This window comes from Prinia subflava, chromosome 26 (assembly GCF_021018805.1).
Source record: "Prinia subflava isolate CZ2003 ecotype Zambia chromosome 26, Cam_Psub_1.2, whole genome shotgun sequence".
NCBI classification, from domain to species: domain Eukaryota; kingdom Metazoa; phylum Chordata; class Aves; order Passeriformes; family Cisticolidae; genus Prinia; species Prinia subflava.
The window spans coordinates 494,511-514,638 of record NC_086272.1 but is presented as its reverse complement, the minus strand read 5'-3'; the positions used below and the strand labels follow the sequence as shown (position 1 = coordinate 514,638).

Below are 20,128 nucleotides of genomic sequence, written 5' to 3'. Positions count from 1 at the left end.
GACGATAACAGACTCCCAGTAGGTACCCCTGGGAGCCCGTCCTGTTTGCTTCGGGTAGAACAGGAACAATGAAAACCTTCCCAATGGCACAACTCCCCAGCCCACATGGGGAAAGGAAAGAAAAAGTTGTCAAGTTCTCAAAACCTTTCTCCTGCTTTGCTGCAAGACTCCTGCTTCACACATGTTGTGGAAAGTCAAGAGAAGCTACATGGGTGGGCTATCTTGTGACAGATGGTGCAACTTGTTCTCCAGGAAAGGTTCTTGGAAAGAGCAGACAGGACTGTGGAGAAGATTCTGGGAAAGCTGAAACAGCTTTTCGGAAATGAAATGAAAGTGGAAAGAAACAACCCAAGATATTTTCCTCTGTTTATTTCTCTGTCCCACTTTCCATCTTAAACTACTTCTTCATCTCATTAATTCTAAATGGGTCTCACCTCTGACATCCAAGACTTGGCAAGATTTAGACACTGTAAAATACCATGAGCTACATCCAGTTTGCCTTCCCGTTTTTCTTGGAAAGCAATGCCGGAGACACAAGTGCAGTGCTTGGGTCAGGTACAAATTCTGCATTCAGGGAATGTGCTGTGACAGTGTCTGACCCTCAGCAGGGACAATGCACAGCAACAGCCAAGGGGATTCCTCTGTCACTGTGCAGGAGTCAAAACTGGGCCCTGACTGAAAACGGCGAAGTTCCCGTGTTTGGACAGGCTCAGGGGCTGCCCCGGGGAGTGCAGGGCTCGGTGCGAGGCAGAGGGGGCAACGGAAAAAACTGACAAGGGGACAAACGGCCCTGGAGCTTCAGTTGCAGCAGCAGCGGCAGCAGCGGCAGCAGCGGCAGCAGCGGCAGCAGCGGCAGCGGCAGCAGCGGCAGCAGCGGCAGCAGTAGAGAAGAAAAAAGCGGCTTTGTTGACCAACCCGTGCTTCCCCTCTCCCTCTCCCACAGTCCCGCAGCCTCTCCCTTTCCCAGTGTCCCCCTCCCACCCCAGTCTCCCTCTCCCCTGCTGGGCCGGGCCATGCCTCGGGCCCACCCCCGGCCCCGGGCGGGGCTGCCCCGTCCCTGCCCCCGGGCGTCCCGCCGCGGTCTCGCCTTCGCCCGGCTCTGGCAGTGCTGGCGATGGCGCTGCTGGGCGGGCATCAGTGCCTGGGGCTGGGGCAGCATTGCTGGCCTTTGGCTGCGCCTGTGCCGAGCACAGCCCAGGTCCCGACCCCAGCCCCGGCACCGGCCCCGGCCCCAGTCCCGGCCCCGGCCCCGGCCCCGGCCCCGGCCCCGGCCCCAGCCCCGGCCCCGGCCCCAGCTCGTCCCTGGGCCCGCAGAGGACACAGGCGGTGCGGCTGCTCCCGCCGCCTCCACTGCGGCTTCCCCGGCCCAAGCTCCTCCGCTTGGCAGCGCGGCCGCTGGCCCTGAGCCGCTGCTGTCCCGTTGCCAGGAGCAAATGCCTGGGGATGCCCAGCCCGGGCCGCTCGAGGGGCGCTCGGGGGCCGTTCCTGGCCCCGGGCCGAGCGCTGACAGCCGCGTCTCGCCGGCAGGGAAGGCGCAGCAGGCCCTCCAGGAGCAGTACCGCCTGGGTTCGCTGCTGGGCCACGGCGGCTTCGGCAGCGTCTGGGCGGCCACACGGCTCTCAGACCGTGCCCCGGTGAGCGGCAGGGCCGGTGATGGGTGCACAAGGAAGGGGCGCAGGAGGAGGAGGAGGGCGAAGGAGAAGGAGGCTGGGGCTGGGCAGGGCAGGCAGTGAGCTCAGCCTGCTGCTCCCCTTGGCTTGCAGGTGGCCATCAAAAGGGTGCCACGGAACCGTGTCCGGCATTGGGGTGAGCTGGTGAGTGAGCGGGGCCAGCAGGAGAAGCTGGGCCATGCCGGGCAGGGATGAGCTGAGGCCTGGCAGGGTGGAAGCCGCCAGGACGCCTGGAGGGAGAGCGGGCGTGGGGCCAGCAAAGGGCGCAGAGCATCCCGGGCTGGCTGAGGGGTCCCTGACCCCTGGCACGGCCTCAGCCCCACTGACAACACTGTGCTCCTCCCACAGCCCAACGGCACCAGCGCACCACTGGAGATCGTGCTGCTGCACAAGGTCTCCACTGGCTTCCCTGGTGTCGTCCAGCTGCTGGAGTGGCTGGAGCTCCCCAAAGACATCATTATCATCATGGAGCGCCCGGAGCGTTCTCAGGACCTCCAGCATTTCATTCGGGCACGGCGGTTCCTGTGCGAGGAGGTGGCGCGGGAGCTGTTCCGCCAGGTGCTGGAGGCCGTGCGGCACTGCACCAGCTGCGGGGTCCTGCACCGCGACCTCAAGCCAGAGAACATCCTGCTTGACCTGGCCACCGGGCAGGCCAAATTGATCGATTTTGGCTGTGGCACCTACCTACAAGACACAGCCTATACTCACTTTGCAGGTGAGCCATCGCAGGGGTGTGCTCCCCATTCCAGACATCTCCTGGCCCAACATCTCACAGCCCAGCCTGGGTGTGGCTCTGGGGATTCTCCCTTTCCCTGCCACTCATGGCACTGAGTCTTCAGCCCAGCTGCTTTTGAACACAAGTGGGTGGGGGGACCAGCTTCCAGCCCTGCTGGCAGCCTTTGCCAGCCACTCTGCCTGGGACTGGGGCTGGGGCTGGGGCAGCCAGCCCAACAGAAGCACCCGTGGGTGGGGGTGGCTGAGAGGGGAGCCAGAACATGTGCACCAGCCAGTTTGGTGTGCAGGTGAGAAAGGGCTTGGACTGCTGTGATTGCCTGGTTTGCTTTGGGTTCATAATGGTTTTTGGGGCAATGCAGGCAGGGACGAGTAAGGCATGGTTTTTCCCCAGCACTGAGTGGGTTTTGCTTGTCATGGTTGGGCCTTGCCAGGGCTTCCACTGCCACCTTCCAACACCAGTGGCTTCTTTTCCAACCCTAAGTTCGTACAAAAGTCCCAGGTGCTGGCCAGAGGGCAGCAGGTCACACCACGTGCCACTGGGGCAGCCCCTGCATGCCCAGGGATGCTGGGGCCAGGCTCTGGGAGCAGCAGCATCCCCCTGATGAACTCCATCTGTATTCCATAGGAACACCGTCATACAGCCCCCCGGAATGGAACCAGTTTGGCTGGTACTATGGACAGCCAGCTACCGTCTGGTCCCTGGGCATCCTGCTGCACCAGATGGTGTGTGGGGAGCACCCTTTCAGGAGGGGCCACAAGATCAGCTGGGACCATCAGCTCTCGCTGCCACCACGGCTCTCTCAAGGTGAATCCTCATCTCTGGGCACGGGGGAAATGCCAGTGCTGGGAGAGAGCAGTGGGCTCTGGCAGCTGCTGAGGAGGTGGCACGTGTCCTGCTGTCCTGCTTTCCTCCAAAACAGGGAATTCCTGGGAAAGTTTAGGCCCAGCTCTGAGCAAATGCAGCATGGCCTGAGAATGGGAACGGTGGGACAGACAGGAGCCTTCTCCAACTGACCGGCGGTTTCTGGTTTCTCTCGCCAGAGTGCCAAGATGTCATCCGGCGGTGTTTATCCATGCTGGATGTGGACCGGCCTTCAGTAGAAGACCTGTTGTGTCATCCCTGGATGCAGGATAGTCATCTGCCATAGAAGAAGGGAGAGAGCCACAGAAACAGCGATGCAGGGCCCTGGTAAGTTCCAGCTCCACACATGCCTTGGCAATCCGAAGCAAAGAACCCAGACTTTTTTGTCCTGCCAGTGTCACTGCACAGGGGTCATCAGATGGGAAGACACAGCCCCTGTGCTGGAGCTGAGCTGCTCTGCCCAGCACTGCTGGCTGCCATCCCAGCTGCTTTGGCTTGTCCTGGTTCACTGCCAGCTGGGGCCCTGGGCAGAACACTGACAGCCTGGTCTCACCCCCAGGGAAAGAGAAGCAGCCCCTGGAGAAGCTGTGCCAGGTGGGGCTGCTGCTGCAGGGGACAGCCAGGACAACATCAAGGATGAAAACCTCTTCCTCGACCAGGCCACCACAAAGCTGAAGATGATGGACTTTGATTCTGGCACCTTCTTCAAAGCCAGGCTCCACAGTGAATTTGCAGATGAGTGCACACACAGGGGGATGCTCCCAGATTTGGGCATTGCACAGGCTGGCCGGGAAACAAAGGTTCCCCCTTTTGCTGGGGTGGAAGCAACTGATTTTTCAGTGGGCTGCCAAACTGCATTTTGGCAGGGCTGGGGGGCATGGGCTGGGGTGGGTGTGAAATGGGTGTGGGGTCCTGGCCCTGCCAACAGCCCCCAGTATCCACTGTGCCATTTCCCTCATTTTCCCTTTTTGTCTGTAGTCTATTTTCGTTAATTTGCTGTTTGTTTCTCTAAAGGAAGCGTTCTAGGTGGTGTCCAGTCTGGACGGGGAAGTGCTTGGGACCAGCCGTGCCGTGGATGGGCCGTGCCCTTGGAGAAGGCTGAGGACATCGTCTAGGAGCAGCTTTTCTTCCAGCGGCAGATGGCGTCAGGTGGGTCCCGTCTTCTTGTCCTGGGTGGGATCAGAGCTTTTGGGAGATGGCAGCCAGCACAGGAGCATCCTGCTGTGGGCAGCTGCTGAGGAGGTGGGTGTGCCACGGCTGGCTGCAGGCTGGGCACATGTCCTGCCCTCCTGCTCTGCTGCCAAGGGCAGCAATGATGGGCAGCTCTGGGCACCGCTCTGGGCATGGCCAGCATGGCCAGGGCACGGCGGGCACTGGGACAAGGGGGACAGGAACCTTCAGCTGACGGGCGGGTTCTGGTTTCTCTCCTTGCAGCCGGGCTCTGCGGATGCTAAGGCTGCTCTGGGCTCTGCCAGGGCTCTGCTGGAGCTCAGCCCCAGGCCAGAATCAGCCAAAGAAGAAATGGTGTGACCTGCAGCAGAGACTTGCTTGAGTACTTGGGCAATGCAGCTCAAGTTTGCAGAGTGTACATCTCCAAGGGAAAACATCACACCCTCCAAAATTAAACTTGATCAAGAACTTCTGAAATGCAATCAATCTGGGATGACCCCAAATGACATTTATCAACTTGCCCAAGGTGTAGCTCAGCCCTTCCCTGCAGATTTCTCTCCTCCACCTACTTTTAAATTTCACAACTGCTCCCTCCTTTCCCCCAGTGAGTTCCCAGCCCATCACAGTCTCTGTCACACTGTTGCCTTCCTTGATGGCCTTCACCACAAGGAAGACCATACCCCAGGTTTAGGGCCTCATCCTGTCACTGGCTGAAGAGCAGCAATATCTCCGAGGTCCTGTGGCATTTTAGTGTCAGTGAGAGCTGCTGTCCAGCCCTCATCTCTCCTCAGTGCTGAGTTCCCACTCCCTTTTCCTTGTCCTTCCAGCAGGATGAGCTCTGTGAATCCCCTTGAGCCTCCCCACTCTCCCAGCCCACCCACCCACCTCACTAAGGTTAAGCTGAAGCTTCTTTGTCTCCTCTGGCACACCAGTGCAAGTCCCCTCTGCAGGGAGCCCCAGCCCCAGGGCACAGCACACAGCAGTGCAGTGCGGGCTGGAGCAGCTGCCCTGCACCCCTGGCTTGGCTGTTTGTGGCAAGGAAATGCTCCCTGTTTGCAGCTGTCCCTGCAGGATGGCCCCAGGGCAGAGCCCAGCCGGGCTCCCACTGCATCCCCTGAAGCCTGGGGCAGGCAGTGGTGCCAGGGCTGAGGTTCATGGGCTGTCACTGGGAGCCTTGCCCTAAAAGACACACAGAGCCACGAATCTGGGGAGATCAGAGCAGCAGGGAGAATCTCCTGCTTTGTTTATTATTTCCTATTATATACTTTTAGGAAGGTGCCCATGGATTGGAGAGTGGCATTCCCACCTCTCAACGGCATTGGTCAGAAGGACTGTCATTCAACCTCCCCTTCTCTTGGAGAAGGAATTCAAAATAATAGCAATATTTACAAAACACAATCTCCTTGTTTACATGAACGAGCGTGAGAAGGTGCACACTTCTACTTTAGTATGAACGCTCAGAATACTGGGAGAATCTCATGGTGACAATGGGGAGCACCCAGAGCTGTGGCTTGCAGTCAGTGTTTGCCAGTGTTGTGTTCTCATCTCCTGCAGCCTGTGGGGAAAACAAGCTGTGCTGCCAGGCCAGCAGTGCTCCTGTGGGCAGGGACAAGGCTGAAGGGCTTTCCCATTGCAGAGGAGCTGGCACTGAGCCTTGTCAGGGCCTGGCAGGGCTGGAGCCGGGTCTGGCCTGCTGTGCGGGACTCGCTGCCACCAACCGGCCCCACCCGCTGTGCTGCGTCCTCCAGGGACAGAGGGGTCTGTGTGTGCCAGGGGCTCTGGGATGTCTCTGCCTGCATGGACAGAAGGGTCTGTGTGTGCCAGGGGCTCTGGGATGTCTCTGTACCCATGGACAGAAGGGACTTTGTGTGCCAGGGGCTCTGGAGTGTCTCTGTCTGCAGGGACAGAAGGGTCTGTGTGTGCCAGGGGCTCTGGGATGTCTCTGTGTGCATGGACAGAAGGGTCTGTGTGTGCCAGGGGCTCTGGGATGTCTCTGTCTGCAGGGACAGAAGGGTCTGTGTGTGCCAGGGGCTCTGGGGTGTCTCTGTACCCATGGACAGAAGGGTCTGTGTGTGCCAGGGGCTCTGGGATGTGTCTGTACCCATGGACAGAAGGGTCTGTGTGTGCCAGGGGCTCTGGGATGTCTCTGTCTGCAGGGACAGAAGGGTCTGTGTGTGCCAGGGGCTCTGGGATGTCTCTGTGTGCATGGACAGAAGGGTCTGTGTGTGCCAGGGGCTCTGGGATGTCTCTGTGTGCAGGGACAGAAGGGTCTGTGTGTGCCAGGGGCTCTGGGATGTGTCTGTACCCATGGACAGAAGGGTCTGTGTGTGCCAGGGGCTCTGGGATGTCTCTGTCTGCAGGGACAGAAGGGTCTGTGTGTGCCAGTGTTTCCATAATGTCTTTGTATCCATGGGTATGGAATGAACACAGAGTGAAAGTGTCAGTCACGTTGCTTGCACACTCCTTCCTCTTTGCACAAGACACATCCATGCACACCCCCATGTATGGATATACTAAAAGGATAGGGATAGATAGAGATTTCCCACAGAGTTCTAAGTTTGGAATAACTCACTTGTAAGCCAGTGGCCAGGGCAATTTTTCCCAGCTCAGTGTGAGTAGGTGTCCAAGAGCTGAAGGGAGCATCATTCAGAAGCAGTTTCAGGATTTCTAGGCAGGAAGTTACACCATCCGTGTAACTCACTGTATTTATCGGGATGGACTCTGCTGGTTCTTTAGGAATATGGAGCAATTGAGACACGAGACTTGGGAAAATCCCAGCCCTGTGGATTTGTGTCAAGGGGGGAGCAGCAGAAACTTTGTGTCTGCTTTGGGGGATACAGGGTCCAAGGAGCTGGGGTGGCAGAACGTGACCTGGCATGTTGGCAGGTGAAGTCCTGTTTCATGACATCCCAGAGTGGAACAGGACAAAGCTCCAAGCACCCCCAAGCCCACTGATGAAGTCTTTGTGATGCTGCACATCCTCGAGGAAAGGCTGCTGCCACACAATCCACTGGGATTTACAACTTTCAGTTGCAACTCTAGGTCGAAGTGTCAAACTGTAATATTTTTTACCCTCAAGATACAGTCATGCACAATCCATCTGTCAGTTTCTAAATGCTTCAACAACAATTTCAAATAACTTAATATTGGAAAGAAAACCCATATACTTTTAAAAAAGGATACTGAGGTCAGTGAGATGGATCCATGCCATCAAAACATTCACAAATTAAGTAATTTAGTTGTCTTTTTAAGAAGATCAGCTACCTCTTAATCTAAAGTTACAGAAGATTTTTCACTGCATGTTTGTTTTTTGTTCTCCCTTTCTTTTTTCCCTGTTTTTTCCTTTTTTCTTTTCCTTGTTAAGCAGATAACACATCCTAAAAGAGGAATGTACAGCAAAATGAGAGACATTTTGGATAAACAATGAAAATGTAGGCTCCTCCTCTGTTTGCTTTTGTCTGGATACCATGAAGAAAAAGATCTAGCAGGGACCAGTAGAGGTGTAAAGTGGTTGCTTTGGGCTAAACTGGAGTTCAGCACTGGTGACATCCTGATCCAGTCAAGAGTTGCAGAATTCCTTTGCACATCTCGAGCCATGTGTTTGCAGGCACAGCACCTGCAGTGCTGACGCACCAATGCACGTGAATAACTCTTTTATTCCCTCCCAGAATTTGGGCTGTGCCCAAGAACGAGGTGCTCCAGTGCTTTGCTGCTGGTTCCCGTGTGGAGCAGCTCCCTTCCCGCTGGCTGAGCTGCTCAGGCACAGCCCGGCAGCTCCTGGCCCTGCAGGGCTGAGGCTTTTCCCCATTGCTGGGCACAGACTGATGGAGCAGCACTGCTGAACACGGGCACACACAGAGGGAGCAGAAGCAGCTGCCTTTGTGCACTTGCAGCTCCAAGGCCCAAACTCTGAGCAGACAGGGCTGCAGGAGTCTGGCAGGCTCCCTGTTTGCTGTGCTGCCCCACTTGTGCCCAGCCCAGCTCTGCAGGGCAGAGGGAGAACAAGGGGCAGCTCCCTGCCAGCCCCAGCCCAGGGACCCCTGCGGCCCCGGGGCTTGGGGCACTGTCAGCACCCGCTGCTGCAGCTACCGCCTCTGCTGGCACTGCCAGCAACAACCAACCTGGGGCTGAGCCCAGGGAGCAGCAGCAGGGCCTGGAGCTGATCCCTCCCTCTGGGCAGGGCTGCACAAATGACCCCCACAGCAGCAGCAGCAGCACATGGAGCTGACTTTGAGCACAGCCCTGCCACTCTTCCCTCCCGTGTGCAGGGGTGTCACAGCAGCCTGAGGCACCTGGGAGCCCTCAGGGCCAGCAGGGCCTTGAGATGGCAGCCCTGGGCTCCTGGGGGCTGTGCAAGGAACAGAGGTGGGGACTCCCTCTCCATGTGCAGCTTCCAGATGGAAAAGGCTGCTGTGCCCAGGCAGCAGAAAGGGTAGAGAAATGAGAAGCTCGACCACTGGATCTGTGCCAGTCCCACAGTCCTGGGCAGCAGCCACCGAGCACAGGGGAACAGAGGGCACAGCAAGAGGGACAAAAGCAGGCAAGGTCAGAGCCTGGGAAGAGCCAGAGCTGGGAGCAGGAACAGCTGCTCCATTGCACTCTTGGAGAAAGCTCTGGGCTGGTTCAAAGCCCTGAAAGGTGTGAAGGGCAGAGGGGAGGCCACACCAAACAATGCTCCTGTTTCCACACCCTCCCCTCTCAGTGTCCATGAAGGAATTGCATGAACTCTGTGTTCTTCTCTCCGAGTCATCTCGTTCAGCATGAGCAGCTTAGCACCAGGAGCTGAAGGAGCTGAAGCCTTAGGCCACAAGAGCTGAGCAAGAGGAAACTTTTTGACCAAAGTCATGCTGCTAACATGGTCTTGGATGAATCCAGCAGATGGAATCCTGGATTTATGGAATCCTTCATGTTGGGAAAGACCTCTGAGCACATCCAGTCCAGCCGTTCACCAGCACTATCAAGCCCAGCACTAAACCATGTCCCTGAAGTGCCAAGGCCTGGACAACAGGCCCTGAGTGAGGCCTGAACAACAGGCCCTGAGCCAAAGGTGACCTCTGGATGAACCTTCCAACCAAAGGTTATCTTTGTATCTGCTCCATAATGAAATATGCATGGTCATTAGTGCTGTGATAAATTGATCACTCATCACTTAAACATGGATTGACCTTTCTGTAGTTAGAAACCGGACAAGGCCATGAAATCCGACATCTGGCCTTGTTTGGAGCTGTATGGTCAGAGTCAGCTCCCTTGGTTCCTCCTTGAGCCCCGGCCAGGCTTTGGGAGGAACCCAAGAGGAGAATGAAACCAGATGTTCCTGCACTAGAAGTGCTGTCAGTTTGTTTATTCAGCACTGTCAGAGCTGGGCCCTCTCCCAGCCAGGTTGGAGCCTCACCTGTGTCTGGAGGCCCCTGCAGGAATTCCCAGTGTCCGGGAGTGGCTCTGCAGTCCTTGGCTGTGACAGCTCCCACAGCTGATGTGTGGGTCTGGGTGATGGCAAAGTCTGAGGGTGACTGCTGCTGTCTCTTTCTTAATCACTGCAGGCAATCCTTGGTAGTGATGATTGGGTGCATTGCTGAGCTTCTCCTTTTGTGATTCTTTGCAGTTTTGCATTAGAATAAATCACACCATTGCTGAACTTTGTGTCTGTGTCTTTGGTGCTGACCCTGCTCAGGGGCAGAACAGACACTGCAGGCCCAGAGAACCAAAGGTGCCTTGTGACACTGCGGGGCCTGGTGTGAGCAAGGGGACCAGAGTGACACTGTGAGGCCACATGGAACCAAGGGGATCAGAGTGACACTGTGGGGCCACATGGAACCAAGGGGACCAGAGTGACACTGTGGGGACACATGGAACCAAGGGGACCAGAGTGACACTGTGGGGCCACATGGAACCAAGGGGACCAGAGTGACACTGTGGGGCCACATGGAACCAAGGGGACCAGAGTGACACTGTGGGGCCACATGGAACCAAGGGGACCAGAGTGACACTGTGGGGCCACATGGAACCAAGGGGACCAGAGTGACACTGTGGGGCCACATGGAACCAAGGGGACCAGAGTGATACTTTTACAAACGAGGCCAGGACTCAGATGGAAAAATAAAAAAAATATTCCTCGTTTATTCTATAAACTACCAAAGACGGGAGCCCAGGATAAGCCCACGCTCCTCACCACAATCCAGAGAACACATCCAAAACAACAGTGTAACAATTCAGTACACCAGATGCTCTTTGGCATACGTTGTGTCCGCCAGAGAACGCTGGCAGAGCTCCAACACTCCCTTTTATCCGCTCCTGTCCTCCTCTGATTGGGGCGCTCAGGATCCTCTCTCTGACTGGCCAGTTTTGTAGGGTTTGATTGGTTTATAATGAGAGTCATCCTGGACCAATCATTCTGCCAGGGCGTCGAGTGATTGGTCCGTTGCCCCTACCAATCCAGGCTCGTGGTTTTGATGCTGCCTGCATGATGGCATCTGTGGAGCTGTTCTTGTTGTCACAGTTCCAGCGTTTGCAGAGACACTACTAACATGTACCCCAAACATGCAAACCTATGAACTGTTACTTATAACACCCCAGAAACATTTATCACAAACTTATAACAATTTCCCCAAACATACAAACTTAAGAGCTGTTACTTATAACACCCCAGAAACATTTATCAAAAAATTATAACAATTTCCCCAAACATACAGACTTAAGAGCTGTTACTTATAACACCCCAGAAACATTTATCACAAACTTATAACACTACTTTATTTCTAAGTTTCATTAATAGCAGAAATAAGAGAAACTATATTAATGCAGTGTTGCCTTCGATATGAGGCAATGGCGACCTGGTTTCAAAGAGTCAGCACGGCAACTCGACTCCTCGAGTCACTCGGTCCATCAACACGCTTACACCAATTTGGTGGACGGCAAATGGCGGTTTATTGTATTACACATGGGGTTAAATAGTCTAAAGGGTCTTCTACTATGTCAGTGGGAGGGCAAAGGATCTAAAGGTCAGTGGTTGGTGGGAAGCTAATGGGGCTAGGAGGGGCCACCACCGAAGGGACGGGGGGAGGGTCCTTATCTTCCCGTGACATCACGTGATCTTCCGAGCGCCTGTCCCTAGCTATCACCCACACATCTCCCCCCCCCCTTTTCACAAAAAAAATGAGGTAGTTAGAGGCATTGGAGAAAAGGGGTACAAGGTAGTAACTTGATAAAAAAAAGAAGGGGTTTGGAAAACTTGAGTAAATTCTGCGAAGCTGACTAGGCAGAACTTTGCAACTGGCAGTGTTCACAGTTTGGTTTACAACAATTGTTGCTGTCCTACAAATAGAATGTTGGCCCGTTCTAGGCGTGTTTGAATAAATGTGACCAGCTTGTTTAACAGGCATGGTCCAATGGCGAGAGCTAAGAGTAACATTGCCAGTGGACCTATCAATGTGGAAATTAGGGTGGTGAGCCATGGCGATTGATTGAACCAGGACTCGAACCAGCCCTGTTGGGCTTCCCTGTCTTTCTTTCTCTGAGCCAGTCTATCTCGGAGTTCTGCCATGGAGTCTCTAACGACTCCTGTATGATCAGCATAAAAGCAGCATTCTTCTTTCATGGCGGCACACAGGCCTCCTTGTTGCATGAACAGGAGGTCTAATTCCCGCCTGTTCTGCAGGACGACTTCTGAAAGTGAGGAAACCGATTTCTCCAGGAAGGAGATGGATTTCTCGATCCTCTGCAAGTCCTCGTCGATAGTCATTTGTAATTGAGAAAGTCCTTGGTGTTGGGTCACGAGGGCTGAGACACCTGTGGCTGTACCGGCTGCTCCCAGGCCGAGCAGCATCGCGATGGTTACCCCTGTTATTATCTCTCGCTTGTGGAGCCAGCCCGGTTCCTCGGAAAGTTGACACACCTCCTTGTCTGAGCGGTACAAGACCCTAGGAACAATCAGAACTTGGATACAAAAATCATCAGAGTCATTGAATTTGGCCAGGGACACACAAGGACTCACCCCAGACCGTTGACAAACCCACATTCTGGATGCAGCTGGGATCACCCACTTATTGATCTTCTTGTCAGGTTTGACAACTTCGGTGCAAACATTTCCCTTCTGCTTGGCTAAAGTTGCACTGCCAAAGCATTTTCCCTGACCCGTGACTTGACTCAGGGTGATTCCTCTGCGGGGAGTGTCCCACCTGCACTGGTGGGGGACATCAGCTGTGGAATAACTGAATGGGATGTTTAGAGCAACTCCTTCATAGAAAGGAGGTTTAACATCGTAACAGAGCCAGCATGGATTGGTTAGGTTTGGGTTGGATTCATTCAGAGATGAAAAGGTAGCTTCTAGCATGTGGAAAATGGGATTCGGGTCAGACACGGCTAAGCGGTCTATCTGAAAGGCATCTGCATAGCTGGTCGGGGTATTGGTGACCTTTGTGGGCGAAGATTTGGGGTGGATTGTGCTTTTCCCTTTTTGTGAGTCTCTAATAATTTCTTTGGGTCCGACCGCTCGGGGCACTGGCGGCTGGAGCCTGATAATTTGTACATTCACCCATTCTTTTGGTGACTGGAGGACTACTGTCCACGTCCTGCCTGTGGCCCAGCTAGGGTGATCTGGTTGTAAAACAGTCATATTATAATCAGTGCATGTCCGGCGTGTAGGGTCCTGATAATAGTTTCGATAGAACCCTGACCTGAAGAAGGGTTTGTTACAGCCGGTGGGTGCCCAGGAGAACTGTAAGAATTTATCGGGTTCCTGTGGGTCCCACCCATATCCTGATGGTCTGGCATCTGTAACAATGGTTTCACATCCCCAGTAGCCACAGTGGCCCCACCCCGGGTAGTTGCAGTACCTTTTCCCTGGGTTGGAGGCTGGGCACCAGTAGGCCATGTACATGTGCATGAGGTGTGGGGCGTGGCAGTCTATTTTTGGTTGCTCTGGGAACAGATCAGTGATGTGGAACACAAAGGATGGGGTGCCCGGGGTGGTGATTTCTTTGAGCACCTTGTCACTTGAAAGGTGTTGCATGACCCACCTGAATGGTTGGTGGGGGTAATAGTCTGGGCTGGCTTGCATTCTGGCAACCAGCCCTAATAGCAAAATCATACAAAAGCATCGTTGTTGCCTGGGTCTCACCGGCGTGGGACACTTGGGTGCTCTCGGTTCGTTCCTTTTCTCTGGAGCTGGAATGCACACTTTACGGGGGTGCCTTGCAAGCATGTCCTGTAAACAGAAACTCACAGTTTTCATTAGTCTCATCCTGAAGATCAGGCTTGATTGACTTAAGTGGACACCACCTGATTCTTCCCTCTCTTTTGACAGCCGCGTACCCTCTCCCCGTGAGTACCAACTTCCAGCCCCGTTCCCATTCACCTAGCTCATTTCTGATCACAACCTGCGGGCCCTCCTCTAATGCTTGGGTGGCCCAGTGTTTTTGAGCAGGACTGTTTGCTTCATCTCCCCTGGGGAACTGATTCAGCGCTAGCAGGGCAGTTGCTAGCAGCTGTGCCTGGTCCCCTGGGGGAATGGCATTGGTGAAACCCTCTGACTTCGCCAGCACCTCTATTCTGGTTTTGAGGGTTTGGTTTGCTCGCTCCACTATGGCCTGACCTGTAGAATTGTATGGGATGCCCTGCACTAGAGTGATGCCCCACTTTGAGGCGAATTCTTGCGCAGGTTTGGAGGTAAAATTTGAACCATTGTCGGTTTTAATTTGCTTGGGGATACCAAGCCATGCCATGGCGGTCAGCCAGTGCTGAATTGTGGCCTTAGAGTTCGTTTTGGGGTGTTGTGTGGCTACAATCATTCCGCTGTAAGTGTCCACTGTCACTGCCAGCCATGCTCGAGGCTTCAGCAGTTGACATAAAGTGAAGTCTGACTGCCAAATTTCAGAGGCCTTGAGACCTCTTGGGTTGACCCCACTGGTCCACAGGGGTGACTTCTGACAATGAGGGCAGGTGGCCACTACATGTTTTGCGTCCGCTGTCGAGATCCTGCATCTCTTTGCCAACGCTTTGGCTCCGATGTGGAGTGACTCATGCAGATGACGAGCTTCCTGCAGTGTCCACACTCCCTTTGCTGCGGCGTCTGCTTTGTCGTTGCCGGTCTGGAAGAGGCCCTTGACTGGGTTGTGGCTGTTGACATGAATGACAGACACGGTGCCCTGTCGCGAAGAGAGTGCTTCTTCAAGCATTGAGGCTGCTGCAGAAGTTGACACACCTGGTCCTGACATGGCCAGGCAGAGCCTCGCCACAAATATAGAGTCTGTCACGATGTTAAGGTGTTCGTCTTGGAAGAGTCCGCACGCCAAGACCACAGCTGCTGCTTCCAGTTGTTGCACTGACAGTGTGGGGTCGCATGCTTTGACACAATGCCACTGTTCTCCTGTCTGCCACACTGCCGCTGCCGTGGAAGTCGTGGAGGAGGCATCTGTGAAGACCGTCGGTCCTGGCAGTGGTCGGTCCATGACCTTTGGTGGCATGTCGATGTCAACAATGGTCAATAGTTGAGTCCAAGGTGGTCTGGAGGCGTAGCAGATTTCTCCTCCGAAGCCAGTGAGGGCAAGGGCCAGGTGCTCCGACGTGGTGGTTGATTCTGTGGTCAGTTGCTTGCGGAAGGGAAGGTGGATTTTTGTCGGTTCGGTTCCCAGGTGCTTCAGGGCGAGTTTCCTGCCTTTCATGATGATGTTGGCAACACATTCGACTCCCGGGGAAAATGCGCGAGCTGGTCTTCCGAGGACCACCCACTGGATCGGCTGGGCCTTCTCAGAGGGTCCTTGGGCCAGTGCTCCCACTCCTCCCTTCTGTGTAAAGTGGACGTATAGATCAAGGGGCGCGCCTGGGTTCCACCTGGCCAGTGTGCCAGTAGACATCTGATGTTCGATGAAGTCGAGGGAGCTCGCTGCTTGTGGCGTCAGCTCCTTTGGTTCCCAGGGGTGCTTTCCTTTCAGGAGGTCATACAGGGGGTCCATGACCTCGGGAGGGATTAGGATGATGTTGCGAAGCCACTGAAGAGATCCTACGAGTCGCTGCATGTCATGGAGCGTCTTGATGTCTCGGCAGACCTTTACCTTGGGAGGGGTCACATAGGAGTTTGTAATCCCCACTCCCAGGAAGGTCACGCAGGGTCCTCTCTTGATCTTTGCGCTCGCAATCTCAAAGCCGTTTGCCTGGAGAGTCTCTGTGATTGTGGACACTAACTGATCCACCTGGCTGGCTGATGGTGCGGCGATGAGGACATCGTCCATGTACTGAATGATGGTTGCAGCAGGGTGAGAATGTCGGACTGGCATTAGTGCTCTGTCCACGGTGATTTGGCATACCGTAGGGCTGTCCACAAAACCCTGTGGTAGCATGCGCCATTGGAAACGGAGGCTGGGTCGCTCGCCGTTTGGGAACACAACAGAAAAGGCAAACCGTTCCTTGTCCTCAGGGTGCAGAGGTATTGAAAAGAAACAGTCCTTGATGTCCAGCACTGCACATGGCTGCCCTTGAGGGATGGCTGAGTTCATGGGCAGCAGTGTCTGAACAGGACCCATAGGTTTTGTTGTCTTGTTTATTTCCCTAAGGTCGTGGACGAGGCGATAGCCTTCTCCAGACCTTTTGGGGATTACGAACACGGGGGTATTCCATGGACTGGTCGAGGGTTCTATGTGACCCTTTTGCAGCTCACGGTCAACCAGTTCCAGCAAGGCTGCCATTCGAGGCTTTGACAAGGGCCACTGCTCAATCCATACAGGTTCTGACGATTTCCAGGTCAGTTTGATTGGCAGCGGTGGGTGCACGGCAGTGGCCCTTAGGATAAATTTGTGATCCTGACTCCTAGCATAGAGAGGATGTCCCTTCCTATCAAGGGTGGTGAATTTTGCAGGATGTAGGGGTAGATTGCCACTGTCTGTTCTGGTCCTTGTTCCGTGTGGAGTGTTATAGCCACCAACTGAGTGCTTCTCCATGCCCAGGTCTGCCCTCCCACTCCGTTCACGGGGGGTACTTCTTTAAATTGCCAATGCCGCGGCCAGTGTGCTTTCGGGATTATTGAACAGTCAGACCCCGTGTCCCCCCAAAACGGAAGCCCTATGATGTGGGGATCCCGACTGCCATAAAGGCGGCATGTTCCCCAAATCATCAGGGGCTCCTTCCCTATTTTCATGGCCAAGGCCACCCAGGGCCCCCGCTCTGGGGTGACCCCTGCTGGCCCTGTGCCACAGGCGCGGCTTGCGGCGGTGGTGGACACGAGGGCACCGCTGGCGATGTTGTGAAACTTTGCCATTGTGTCGCTGTGGGGGGTGCAAAACCGGCTGTCCCCTGTGCGGGCAGGGGGTATGAGGGTTCCCTGCCCCACTGGGGGTTGGCATAGATGGGCCGCCTTGCATTCACAGTTGGAGGAGGCTGGGTGCGGCCTGCACGCCCCCTCCCTTTCCCGTTTCCCTGAGGCTGGGACCTGCAGTCTTTGACGAGGTGCCCCTTCTTCCCACAGCTCCAGCAGGGCCCTCTCGCACGTGCTTGGAGCGGGGGCACCGCGGGGGATGGCTGTGCTGGCTGGGGACAGCTCACTGTGATGTGGCCTGCCTAGCCACATTTGAAACATGCCATGGCACTGGTTAGGGTGGGAACAGCTGCTTGGATAGGTGTCAGGTGCTCCTCTTTTACTACATGTTTGATCATGTCAGCCAGGCTGGCTCCTGCCGGCAAGGAATGTAAAATGTCCTTGGTAACAGAATTGCACTGCTGCCGCAGGCAATCAGCTACTACAGGGCCCCTTGCCTCTGCAGGCAGGGTAGACTAATCCACTGCTGCCTGCAGGCGATCCACGAACTGCATGAAGCTTTCACTCTCTGCCTGCTTTATGGTGGACCATGGAGAGGGCCTGGCCACCACACGAGACGCAGCTCGAATGGCCTCCTGGGCAGCCTGGGTGGTGGCTCTGACCTCCTCAGTCCGCATGTTCGCAGCTTGTTGCTGTGGGGTAATCATGTCATCATGTTTTCCCATCAACCTGGATAAGCTGGAGCCGTGCAGGGGCTGCCCTGCTCCAGAAGCCTGGGCTAGTAAGTTTGTGCAATTATCCTTCCATTCTTGTTTGAAAACAATCATTCCCGCTCCATCAAATATCATGCGACCTATTTGTTTAATATCAAAAGGGAGTAGATCATAGTTGCCAAAGAGGCCATCCACGAGAGTGGAAACCATGGCTGAATTCATGCCTTTCTCTGAGATCGCTTTTACAATTGTCTGTACATCTTTGGGGTTTACCGGCGTATATGTTCTTTGCTGGTTACCCTCCAGTCCGGTAACCCATACGGGGAAGGCTTTCACTGCAGCCGCCGGTGCCCATTTGGCGCAAGCTATTTTTATCTTTCCCCAGTCAGTGAACTGGGCCGGCTCGCATTGTAAACCCCTTTCGGAGTGGCTTAGGGTTTTATTAGGTTTCTCTCTAAACCGTGTTAGCTCCGCTCTTTCTGTTTCTGAGTCCCAATCAGTGTCCGACAGCTCTCCCGAACTGCTGCCGCTGGTGGTGTCCGACTGAGAGTCAGAAGCTGAATGCCAGCGCAATTCCGGGCTCCCGTGCCGTTTTGTGCAGCTCCGGCCCCGCCCCTCCCTTCGGGAGTGGCGTCGCTCCCGCCCCCTGGGCTCGTCCTGCCTCCCGTGGGGGGAGGTCTCTCCCTTAAATGGAAGCAGCACAGAGCGCGGCTCCCGATTGGGCATGCGTTCTCTGCCGCTCTCCTGTGCATACGCGTTAGCGAAAGCCCGCCGCTCCGGGCTGGGCCCGCGCTGTCTGCCGCTCTCCCGTGCATACGCGCCCGTGGAGAGCCGCGGCGCCGCTTTGAGCATGCACTCTCTCCCTTCCAGCCACGCGTACGCGTCAGCAGGAGTCCGCGGTTCCTGTCTGAGTGTGCGCTCTTCTCCCTCTTCCCCGTCTTTTTCCCGCACATGCGCATCAGCAAACACCCGCCCCTCCGGGCTCTCCCCGCCAAGGGTATCCAGGCCCTGCCCCTCCCTTCGGCCAGCGCCATTTTCAAACGCGTATGGCGGGGGTGCTACCCGCGTCTCCTCCTGCACCACGTTTTGGTGTCTCTGGCTTCACCCCTCAGTTCCTCCCAAAAAACCCGCGCACGCTGCCGCGCCTCGGGCACCGAAACGCTGGCTGGCGGTGAAGAGACGGATGGGGAACCTCTGGATTTTCAGGAAGGTTCCGCGGACGAGGGCGGACCCGACGAGTTTGGCGGAGGGGTCCGGGGGTTTTCTGACGGCACCGGGGGGTTTGAGCTCGGGCTCAGGGAGCGGGGAAACGCGTCTGGCTCCTGTGGATCCCCACCCTCGGACAAATCGCGTTCAGACGCTGTTTGCATTGTGGCTCCTATCCCCAGGTTGGGGGTAGCTAGCAAACACACGTGTGCGGCGCTCCAGAACTCCTGTTCCTCAAGTGCCTTGCATAGGGTTTGCTCGACCTTTCCCCACGCCTTGAGGCTTTTGCCGCTGCCCGAGGATTTCGTATCCTCGGCTAGCGTGACCGTGCATCTCCCCCCCACCTCTGAATGTAATATTTCTACTGGGCGTTCAATCACCCCAATCTCTAATAATCTTGCAATAGCAAGGTGAAAATCCCTGAGCTTGCACTTAATTCCCCACTGTTTATGAATCAAACTTACGACCTTCGCCATGGCGTCCATTGGCTGGTCCGACGGCGTCCCATCTGCTAGGGTCAGGTTCTCTTTCCCGCCTTAGCCACTGCTTCTGTCCAGGCGAAAACCCCGATTCCCGAGGGTTTTTTCTTCCTGGGTTTCGGCACGAAGGAGGAGAGCTGTTCTCAAAACAAACTTGGCGCTGCTTCTTTCCCTGCTTTGCTCTCAGAGCCAGCGTTAAAAGCACAGAACTCAATATACAGCACAAACAGAACAGACGGTTGGGGATACCAGCATCATAAAGTCACCCTAGGACAGCACTTGGAGTGTATTTTCTTAAAATTAAAGCTTAAACCTCTACTTTATGTATACGTGGCTTAATATATTGTAATTTCTCTAAAGGCTTGAATTCAACCCCTGTACTTTTCTCTCTCTGTGGAGAATCCATGGAAACATGGGCTCCAACATTTGTCTACACTACTGTGGAGTTAGTAGGCAACTGTACAAGACTGATTTTTGGAAAGATTTTGAGAATTCTTCATAACTTTATTTCTCACATTTGTTTTTTGGATGATAAAGGTTTCTTTGATGGTTTTGTTTATTATCTGTTGTACACCCTGAAGTATATCAGGTACTACTACTAATACTACTATTAAAATAACTAATATATATGTAAACTTATTTTACAGCATTCTTTTAATTAAGGTCTAAAGTTCTATCTTTCAAACAAATTGTCTAACTCTGACTCATTGTCTTCTTTGATTTGAGTTGTTAAATCTTTTAGCTTTTGTATGTTTTTGTGAGTGGATTTGGAAGAGTTAGATAGGTTTATATAGCATAATTCTTTAAATTCTTTACAAGTATGTTTAGGTGCTAGTAAAACAAAATTAATTGCTGCTTTATTTTGTAGGTTGGTATGTGTAATACTGCTGACATTTGTCAGCATATTACTGATTGTAATGGATGTGGCATTAGTTGGTAATTGTTGTGGATATTGGTCAGCTCTGGAAAGATTACTCCAACAGTGAATAATTATAATAAAAACTTGAGGTTTTTTATGCAAAGTAATGGGGAATATATTGAGGAACTGC

General features: G+C 54.4%; 2 protein-coding genes across 2 annotated transcripts in view; one reads left to right on the top strand and one right to left on the bottom strand.

Annotated features, from left to right (window-relative positions):
* Nucleotides 1–20,128, bottom strand: part of LOC134562162 (zinc finger protein 239-like) — a 31,646-nt gene that overhangs the window by 5,748 nt on the left and 5,770 nt on the right. The window lies entirely within an intron of this gene.
* LOC134562237 (serine/threonine-protein kinase pim-1-like) lies at nt 424–3,553 on the top strand. Its single transcript, XM_063419654.1, has 6 exons — nt 424–453; nt 987–1,634; nt 1,764–1,814; nt 2,019–2,385; nt 3,031–3,210; nt 3,447–3,553. Exons 1-6 carry the CDS (start codon nt 424–426, stop codon nt 3,551–3,553), a joined length of 1,383 nt encoding a protein of 460 aa, XP_063275724.1.

Excerpts from the sequence above, each read along its gene's own strand:
- LOC134562237 (XM_063419654.1), top strand. The coding sequence starts at position 424 with ATGGGTCTCACCTCTGACATCCAAGACTTG. Across the intron at positions 454-986 it reads CCTCTGACATCCAAGACTTG|TCTCCCTCTCCCCTGCTGGG; the intron begins GCAAGATTTAGA and ends CTCCCACCCCAG. Across the intron at positions 2,386-3,030 it reads AGCCTATACTCACTTTGCAG|GAACACCGTCATACAGCCCC; the intron begins GTGAGCCATCGC and ends TGTATTCCATAG.